This window comes from Oreochromis niloticus, linkage group LG2 (genome assembly GCF_001858045.2).
Source record: "Oreochromis niloticus isolate F11D_XX linkage group LG2, O_niloticus_UMD_NMBU, whole genome shotgun sequence".
Classification (NCBI taxonomy): Eukaryota; Metazoa; Chordata; class Actinopteri; order Cichliformes; family Cichlidae; genus Oreochromis; species Oreochromis niloticus.
Window position 1 is genome coordinate 29065558 of NC_031966.2, and position 9617 is coordinate 29075174.

The following is a 9617-nucleotide window of genomic DNA, read 5'->3' on the forward strand; positions in this document are numbered from 1 at the left end:
GAGAGTTCATATATATGATTGACATGTAAGTCATAACAAAAGCTAGAGAAGCCACAGAAGCTTTAAAGAGGCTTTTAAAGCTTTCATTGGCTGAGTACTTAAGCATAAAAAAATGAAAGAAAATAAAGAAAAAGCACTTTACAATACAGACAGTGAGGAGACCACAGCAAAGCAATGTCAGGGCTGGATTAACCCAATGTTGAGGTCCCCTGGGCAAAAATCAGCTTTAAGCCTCTGTTTAAGTGCCTGCATTAAATTTTGATTATTTGATTTCACTTAAACTTGTTTGTTCTGGATGTAAGTTCAATGGCAACAGAAACAATAAAGGGAAATGCCACCAGTTTCACACATTAAAGTCAGGTAGTGAGCCCTAGTCTGGTTCAACCTGTGAAATTGAGACTCCCAGCAGAAACAACAGCAACGCTTCTTCCAGCAAATTTCCCGAAACAATATTTTTACAACAAGCTAGTGGTTTATAACTAGTGTCACTGTTATAGAGTCAAGTACCACAGAGGAAGAGAGGATCGGGGAGGATGAGCAAACTAACAAGATGTGAGAGACGGCAGACGGTCTCCCATTTCCTGTGTCAACAAAGTGTCTTTTATGCACCATTCTGGTCATTTCTGGTAGAAGGATTTTACTGTAACCATGGTTACGAAGGTTTGTTTACCTTAATAAAGCAGCAATTTTTAATCCAAATCATAGTCTGTCCCTAAGATGAATCAAGCTGCTTAAAGCCAATTTCTTTTAGCTGTCACTTGAAATCTATATGGAAAAAAACCTTTATTGTTATAAAGAATGGTTGAGTTCAGAGGTTGTAAAATGAGGGTAGTCTTGCTTACATTACAAGGTTACACAAAGTTTGTCCCATCAAGTCTGAGAAAACAGTTCTCCTTCAGCATTGGGGGAGAGTTGCTATCCCAAGGGAAGGATTTTGACCATCCCCGAGTGATGCTAACACTGAGTTTGAGATGGATGGGTGGATTGATTAATGGTGAAAACAAACCCGAGCTAGATGACAAAGCTTTCCATTTACCAGTCCATCAGTTTTCCAACCCTCTACAACAGTCACAAGCACTGAGTAGTTCATTTTCAATTCAGTTCAGGTTTATTTACATAGCACTGAATGACAACAACAGTCACCTCGAGGTTCTTCATACTGTATGGTAAAGACATTACAGTATTCTGGAGAAAACCTCTAGATAACACTTTGAACCAGTGGGAAGGAAAAACTCCCTGTTAACAGGAAGAAACCTTCGGCACAACCAGGCTCAGGGAGGGGCGGCCATCTGTTACGACCAGTTGGGAGTGAAGGGAAAGAGAAAAAGAAAAGAAAGAGAAGACAAAAGAAAGAGAGGAGCACGAAACCAGACTAACACTGAGTAACGAAGAAAAAAGACAAAAATGTAATGACATCCTGCAGGGGTTCATAAACACCTAGGGAGTGAAAAGAGGTGAGTGGAGACGTGCTAAGTGCATCACACGAGGTCCTCCAGCAGTTTGAGCCTATAGCAGCATTACTAAGGAAGGGTTTAGGGTCACCTGATCCAACCCAAACTATAAGTGTTATCAAAAAGGAAAGTTTTGAGTCTATTATTAAAAGCAGAGAGAGAGTCCGTCTCCCGAATTCATACTGGGAGCTGGTTCCATAAATACAGGCTCTGCTTCCCGCTCTACTTTTATAAACTTTGGGAACCACAACAAAGCCTCAGTAAGTCTGAAAGCAAAATACTCTATTGGGATAATAGGATACTATAAGATCTTTAAGATATAATGGGGCCTGATCAGTCAAGACTTTGCATGCAAACAGAAGGATTTTAAATTCAATTCTAGATTTAACAGGGAGCCAATGAAGAGAAAGAGGTCCCTGTTGGTACTCTCCCTACAGAGTTTTGGATTAAGTGAAGAATTTTTAGAAGAGCCTGATAATAATGCATTACATTTCCTCCACTGGGTGGCTGTGCTGACCTTTTGAGATAAAGTAACAAATTTGGACATGTAGGGGTAACTCTGCATGTTCAATCTCTATTGAAATGAGCTACATGTGGTAGTTCAGACATCTAATAATGATCCCTACCAGGGCACATTCCCTTTGAAGGTAACTGTAACTTACGAAAACACCAACATGCAAATTCTGCAAAAGCACACAAAACACAGCACAAGTAAAAATATAACACAATGGAAATTTTTAAAAAAATGTTGCAAAACACAATAGAAGTCTTTTAGGGGAGTCATTAGTGTGGAAATGACAGAAACCAAAACATGAGAAGGACTCCACTGACACATGCTTTAAAAGAAGAGGAGGATGCATCGGTATCGGTGACACAGATACCTGTTTACTGTTCACGCCACGACTGTTCCTTCACGTTATCGTCTCCCCCAAAAACACTTCTGTCGTGTTTAGTGAGATTTTTGGCTGCTGCCACCATGAAAAAAAATGGACAGAAACTGGGATATTCCCGTTTTTCTCTTGTGAGTTTGTATTGAAATGCAACAAAGAATCACTTGAGGGCCATTGAGAAAGATAATGTGAGCTTACTCATTGACAAAGGCTCCCTTTCACAATACAGGGCCTCGACATGAAGTCAGACTCTGAGAGCCACTTCAACACTTTGAGCTCGGTGTGTATTTTAAGTTTCCAGACGAATTTACATGTCGTTAAATTACCACAAACTAATTTTCCACAGAACTTGTATGCATCCAGGGCCCAGTCGCCTAATTAAGCACAGCTGGTAATCCACAGCACAGAGACAAACACACTGAAACACACTGTGATTATTTACTGAGGAGCAAGTGTGCGAGGACTCAGGAATGACCTGTAATTAATGAATGTGCGCTCCTCTTTAAAAACTCACTAGGCTGCTTCACCCCAGTTGGCACACAATGAATAAACAACACTCAAAATTATAAGAATTCATCTTCAAAACTTATGAAAGAAACCAGTGATGATCATCTACTGTGCAGTCATAGCTATTTCCGAACTATACTCTGACAGTCTATTCCTCTGTGTTTATGCTGCGTCACAGATCTAAAAAAACAGTTATACTTATAAAACGTTCTCACTTTTCATTGTGCATTTTAACGTTACACTGAAGGGAAATGAGTTTGCTGTCTCTGTAATATCACTCTGAGCCCTTTATGAGAAAAAACAACAACGTCTTATCACAAAATTACATGTCAGAGGCACAATCTGAAGCACATATCAAATATACATTACATGGGAGGAGAGAAGAACACCAATATTAAATCAACTATCTCCAGTCAATATACAGTATCAACACCGTTTCTCCAAATCTGACACTCAACAAGAAAAAAACCCTAAAAACGATAAAAAAAACGTGCCAGTTTTCAGACGTCCGCTTCTGCGTCCATGGCCTTTCTTTGAGGCTTTCTTTTAGGAAAAGCAGGACAGTGTTTGTGAGCTGTGTGGCAATAAATAAAGAAAAAAAGAAATAAAACACAGAATGCCTGATGATTTGGGAAACCATTCATTAAGGCGGAAACCACAACACTTCTTGGTCTTACTTTTTGGGTTTAAATCAGTCACTGGTGTTTTATGCTGAATTTACCAGCAATCTGAGGGTAAAACAAACAGGCTATTCACTGGGGGCGTCGGGAGTAGCACAATAACAGACTTTGACTTTGTGTTCGTGATTTTACAAAAATCTTTCTCTTTAAATACTACATTCATTACAAACACATTTCATAAATAGTGCGCGAACCACACCCTAACAAATACTTATGATTTACAGTACTTTGTACAACAATCAGGCAGTTTGTAGCAGGCTGGCTGAGCTGCTGTAGGATTTACGTGACTGAGAAAATCATCTCTGCTGTTGTTCTAAAGTTTGTCTAAAATCGCCTTAAAATGTTTTCATATTCTGTTTCCTTCAAATATAAAACAATCACATATTGGATTCTTGGGTCCCACGATTATGAAGTGTGTACATTTAGCAGTTGTAACTAATGCTTTACAATATTTACATTCTATATGGTGAATATATAATTTGCTCTTGCTCTTCGCACCATTAAAAATTGATTGTGGGTTGGCAGGGTGTTAGAAACCTACCTCCGACTGCTCTGGGAGACAAACCAAATCTGCCTGTCTTTAAGATCAAATTAAAGAAATATTAATTAGAAGGTCGGCTGGATGATGATGAGCTCATGGATTTGTGTCCTGTTTGGAGTGTTTCTGTCTTCCCTTATTTTTACCCCTGATTAATCTCCTTTTCGTATGCTTTTTGCTTTCACTTTCTCCCTGGTTAGGCTTAGGCATCCAAAACTACTCAGTAAGGTTTGTGATTGTTTTTGTGATTTGGCGCTATATAAAGAAAATTGAATCATTTACGGATCAAAATAAGACTCTAATGTTATAACATTACCCATGATGAAAATTATTTTGATTTCCCCATTACTACTCCTAATTAACCCCTTATAGTCTGACATAGGAAGTAATTGCCATATATGACTTTTGCTATATCTGACTTTTTTCAATTTTTTAATTGCTTAAAATTGTATTGTGAATTTTTTTCTCAGTGTTTCAGGGGGGAAACAAATCACACTGATGATGTAGATGTTTAAAAATGTGTCAATTATGATACAGTAGGTGTTGATGACCTATTTTTTTGGTAAGGTCTGAGCTGCTGGTCGAAAAACCACGATAAAATATGAGTGGACTGCCAACCAAGGCCTCATATAAGTGGTGGAAAATAAATGGATGGATATGCAAAATAATGATGTAAATTATGTATTCACCATTAGTAAAGCCATCGGTTCCAACATACGAGCCCTTATAAATAGTTCCTTCTTGGAAAATGGTGCTGATAGCTGTCACATACGCTCAGACTGAACATGCCACCATGTGTGGTGTTAAAATTATCCGTCAAACACATAATAAAGCTGACTCCTTCTATCACCCTCCCATGGAAAGAGTCCCGAACATCACATCATTTCACACACTCAGCATGTGAACGCTTATCCAGCAAGCTGCACTTCAGTGTTGCAACTGACCAGCAAGAGACTGAAAGTACAGTTTATGAAGGCTAATGGAAACACTGAGACTAAAAGAGAAAGAAAAAAACATTACTTCCACTTTCCTGTGTTTTTTTTCAGCTGCGGTTGCTTTTGCTGCTAATGTTTCAGAACCATTATGTTAGGTGGTATGAGTTTAAGGTGATTCCATTCATCCGAGCTCCTTTCTTCTGTGTTAAGCAGCAATATATTTACATGTACACATATGTATATATATAAAAAAGTTAGATGACTGTGCAGCGGTAGTTGGGGTCGTTTGTCGTGCTGGAGCCATCTGTTTTGACCACCGTCACCTTGGAGGAGTGCTGGGAGCTGTGCAGCGCGTTCTTTCGGCACAGACGCTCACGGTAATTCTGGGCGAAGATGAGCAACATGAGTGGATTGATGCAGCTGTGAGAGTAGCTGAGGCAGATGCTGATGTTGTAGGCATAGACGAAAGCGACGGTTGGCTTGTTGTTGCTCAGGTTGATCACCTGGATGACGTGGTAGGGCGACCAGCAGATCAGGAACAGGGCGATGACCATGAGGACCATCTTAGTGGCTCTTTTAGCCCAAACAGACTGCTTACGCTTGACCCGACGTATGGAGCTGAACACGTGGTAGAGGGTGAGCGAGTAGAAGGTGCTGATGATGATGAGGGGGATGATGAAGCCCAGGATAGACTGATAGAGAGTGTACCAGTACATATCTTCAGGCCCGTCCAGGTACATCATACACACCTCCAAATGCTGCCTGCTCACAACCTTGGCGTACATCATGACGGGAACGGTGAGGAGGAAGCTGCCCAGCCACACCAGTATATTGATGATGATGGTCCACTGCACGGTCCTCTTTTCTGAGGTGGGATGGACAATAGCTATGTACCTGTGAGGGAGAATGCACTGTTTAAAGAGTTTGACCACTCTCTTGAACACAAATGGTAAAAGCAGCTTTGCCAGGTTGCATGCAAGTGCAGGATTTTGCTTGGACGATAATTTTGATCCTGGATGAGCTCAGGCTACCCAATGAGATACAAGGTACTATGTCAGAGATACACAATCATTAAAGTGATAATTGCACTGATAAATCAGCATTATTTAATAAGAGTGATTTAGCAAGAGGATGTAAACACATTTCCATATGGATTGTGCTTCAGTTTGAAGAGCCAGAAAAATCATTTTGCCATTACATGCAATCATTGCCATTTAAGTAGAGCCAGTGACTGTCTGCATGTTTGCGCCTGACCTTTCTGTTGCGATTTAGCAGGCGTGGACACAAAAACACTCCTGTAATTTCCTCCATGACATGCTGCTAAATTGCCATTACTCTCTTACCATTAATTTAGTATTCTGACCATTCAGGTTGAATATGTTTGCTATATGCCCAAATACCCCCACTTCAGACTGTCAAAACACTAGATAGCCCTGCACTATATTATGTGCTAAAAATTTGTCCCTACATGATTTTTAGGTTTGCATAGAGGAAGAATACTACAGTTTACCTCTTTGCAAAGAACCAACAGCCCTTTGGGTGATGTGTTTCAAATAAACAAACACTTGTACGTATCTAAAACCTATAAATCCAACAGCATGCAGGCATTAAAACATGAGTCACTCATCCGTAAATGTTTTTACAATTATTTAGGTCTGCTGTTAATTGGGAACATGATCATGTTGGTATCCACAAACCTCCCATGAAATGAAATTACACAGCAGCCCGAGATAAAGTGGCCTTTGTTGGGATAAACAGCAGGGAATTCAAAGAAAAGCACCGTAATGGCAGTTTGGACTTTACCTAATAAGAGATTAAGGAAAAAATTTTTTTATGCAATTACAGTATGAGCAGATTTTGAGCAGATAATGTATGTTGTCTTTGAAAGGTAACATTGATATCAGAAACAAGGGGCAACTCAAATAAACTCGGATAAGCACATATCAAAAATGTGATTTGGAAACTCAGGAAAATCAGCTGCTTTTTGTTTTAGGTTTCCATGAGTTTCATCGCCATTGACTCAAGACTACAGATTGAAATTATTTGCCTTGAAAGGGAAGAAGTTTTGATTTCTTTAAAAAGGGTTGTTTGATCTTTTCCTCAGTGTTTACTACAGTTAAACCTTTGTCTTTGTTTTCCCCGTTAAAGAAGTGATTTAAAATGATGAAGCTGAATTGATGTGATATAAAGCTCAGATGATTCACAACCTAAATGGCAAAGCAAATAAGAAACCTGTGAGGAATTCTTTCTGTGGAGGTGGTGCCGCTAAATCGGAGCACATTTATCCGGTCCAGTGACCCCCCTCGCAGAAATGTATTATGTGTATTATTCTGAAGATGTGTGCAATCATACCTCTGTCAAAGCCACCTGATCCAGATTATGTCTAAATGGAGATGTTTATCACTTCAGCTCTTTGGCGTGAGGGCTCATTTAATGTCCTGAATGTGTTCAGCTCACAGGCCCGACACATTTATATAGGGAAGATTGTGTTTTTTATGGGTTGTTACTCGCATGAAAAAACCCACTCAGTGGTACATTTTTAGAAGGACTGCCTTTCAAAAGAAATGAAAGCTTCACTTACATCCACTGAGGCTGGCTATGTATGAGGCTGAACAAATGAGCATGAGCATGGATTTCTATTTTCAAACAGAAAACTCTGGAAATGAGATTTAAAAACACGTACTGTGGAATAAAATAAAGACAGTGAGTACAAAGTGGATACCAGACAACTACTTTTACTTGTTTTCAGCCAATATTGGGATGTTATTATCTTAATTTTTGCACAGATAAATACATTTATTTGTTGTTAGCATGCTTTGGAGGATATCTTTGCTTTGTTTTTTCCTAAAAGAAAAAATATTAAAATATCTTCATGGATTGGCAACAACTCTGTGAGATGTGTGGATTTCAGCGCTTACCGATCAATGCACAACACAGTGACAATTCCCACTGTGGTGAACTGGTTGCTGACATCCACCACAACGACCGCTTTGCACATGAAGTTTCCGAAAACCCACTGCCTGTCTCTGACCAGCTGGTGAATGTTGAAGGGCATCACAAGCAAGAAGAGCATGTCTGCTATTGCCAGGTTAAGCACGTAGATGTCTGATACCATTTTCTTCTTGCACGCTGCCACCGCGTAGATAACCAGCCCGTTGGCAACAACTCCAACTGAGCACAGGATGCCATAGATGGAAGGGAATATGTGCATGAAAGTGGTGATGTCGATCTGACTGTAAGGCGAGGGAGTTGAGTTCTGACATGACTGATCGGCGAAGCTGTCTGTTTGGTTGTTTTTGCACAATATGCCAGTGTCATTCATCTTCAGCTCGTCCTCACAGTCACTTCGGCGTGGTCGTTAATTAAGGGGCGCACCGTGCGCTCCGGGATCCCCACAAGCCCGAGCTTCAAACTTAGGGCGGCAAACTTTGGCTCTCTCTCCAAAAGCGCGTATCCGCTTCTCTGCCCTGGCTTTCACTTACAAGGATTATATGATTTAGCACAAGAGGAGGAAAAAAAGCAGTGTCCAATCAAGGCTGACTACACTAGCAAAGATATCGTTCCGAAGATGTTTATGTGTGGGAGCAAATTAGGATCCAAATGTTTACTGTGCGCTTCTGCCGCGAGCTTCAACGGACACCAGTGTTCCCTCCCTGCAGAGGATCACGCTCCGCGTTGTGTAATGAGAGGAGCAAATCACAAATCGGCACTTTAAACTCATGACAAGAAATGCAGATTAGGGGGGAAGAGTAAAAAAAAAACATTTAGTGAGGCATTTTTGATCATAGGGGCGTTTCCAGGATTTTTTCCCCTTTAAACAAGGCGGCACACCCACAGTTTCTGCGCCTTTACGCTTCTACTTCTTTGTGCATGTAGGTTAAGATTCAAGCTTCGTGGATCAAAGAGAACTTTCTGCTTAAACGTTAAGATGGCAAACTGAAAGAATCTCTTTTCAAGTTCTTTCATATCGTTTAAGGCGCTAAAAAAGTTGGAAACAAATCTGAGGTTCACACTGCAGACAGCTGTAGCGTGCCCCCCTTCAACCCTCCTCTTGTTTCACTTAAATTTTTACATAAAACAAAAGATCTGTCTCCCTTTGGGGGTTTCACCTAGATTTCCAGACGATCTTTAAACATTCTTCTCTTTTGCTTTCTCTAAATTATGATTAGCTTCAACTTCAGCAAATTAAGACTATCGCTGTCAATTAAGTTTTCCGGTGGTGAATAAGCCCTAAAGGCTCCTGTCTAACCCTGCTATCAAAGATGTGATTTTCTTTGGAGCTTTGTTCTGACATCGCTGGGAGCAGCTATAAAGGACAGGAGCTGATCCAGAATCTGAAGCAGCTCAACAGAGAGAGGGCTCTGCTGGGATCTCATCACAGGTCAGCGGCAGGAATATATATTGGAGGTTTCAGGGGCTGTTTGTTCATTCCCTGTAGTGCTTTCTTTCTGTTCCACCAACCATTCAAAGACGCATATAATATAATTATTTTTCACACAGGTCCTCACATAAAATATACATTATACTTTTGCCAGTTCTCTCTTGTCCAAAACACACAGTGCACCTGCCTCAGCGAGCTCTTTAAACTCAGCTCTGAAATGAGTTTTGCATTTGCA

The 9617-nt window shown here is 40.3% G+C and overlaps 1 protein-coding gene across 1 annotated transcript; it reads right to left on the reverse strand.

Annotated features, from left to right (window-relative positions):
- Positions 1 to 2197: 2197 nt before the first annotated feature.
- Positions 2198 to 8762, reverse strand: mchr2b (melanin concentrating hormone receptor 2b). The gene is made up of 2 exons (XM_003445856.5): positions 7920 to 8762; positions 2198 to 5895 (listed from the first exon to the last, which is right to left on the reverse strand). The coding sequence occupies exons 1-2, from the start codon at positions 8321 to 8323 to the stop codon at positions 5256 to 5258; spliced, it is 1044 nt and encodes a 347-aa protein (XP_003445904.1). The 5' UTR covers positions 8324 to 8762; the 3' UTR covers positions 2198 to 5255.
- Positions 8763 to 9617: the final 855 nt, after the last annotated feature.

What these genes read in the sequence shown, in the direction of transcription:
- mchr2b (XM_003445856.5), bottom strand. Translation starts at nt 8,323, where the DNA reads ATGAATGACACTGGCATATTGTGCAAAAACAACCAAACAGACAGCTTC. An exon ending in ACTGTGTTGTGCATTGATCG is followed by an intron (nt 5,896 to 7,919) that starts GTAAGCGCTGAA and finishes TCTCCCTCACAG; the next exon opens with GTACATAGCTATTGTCCATC.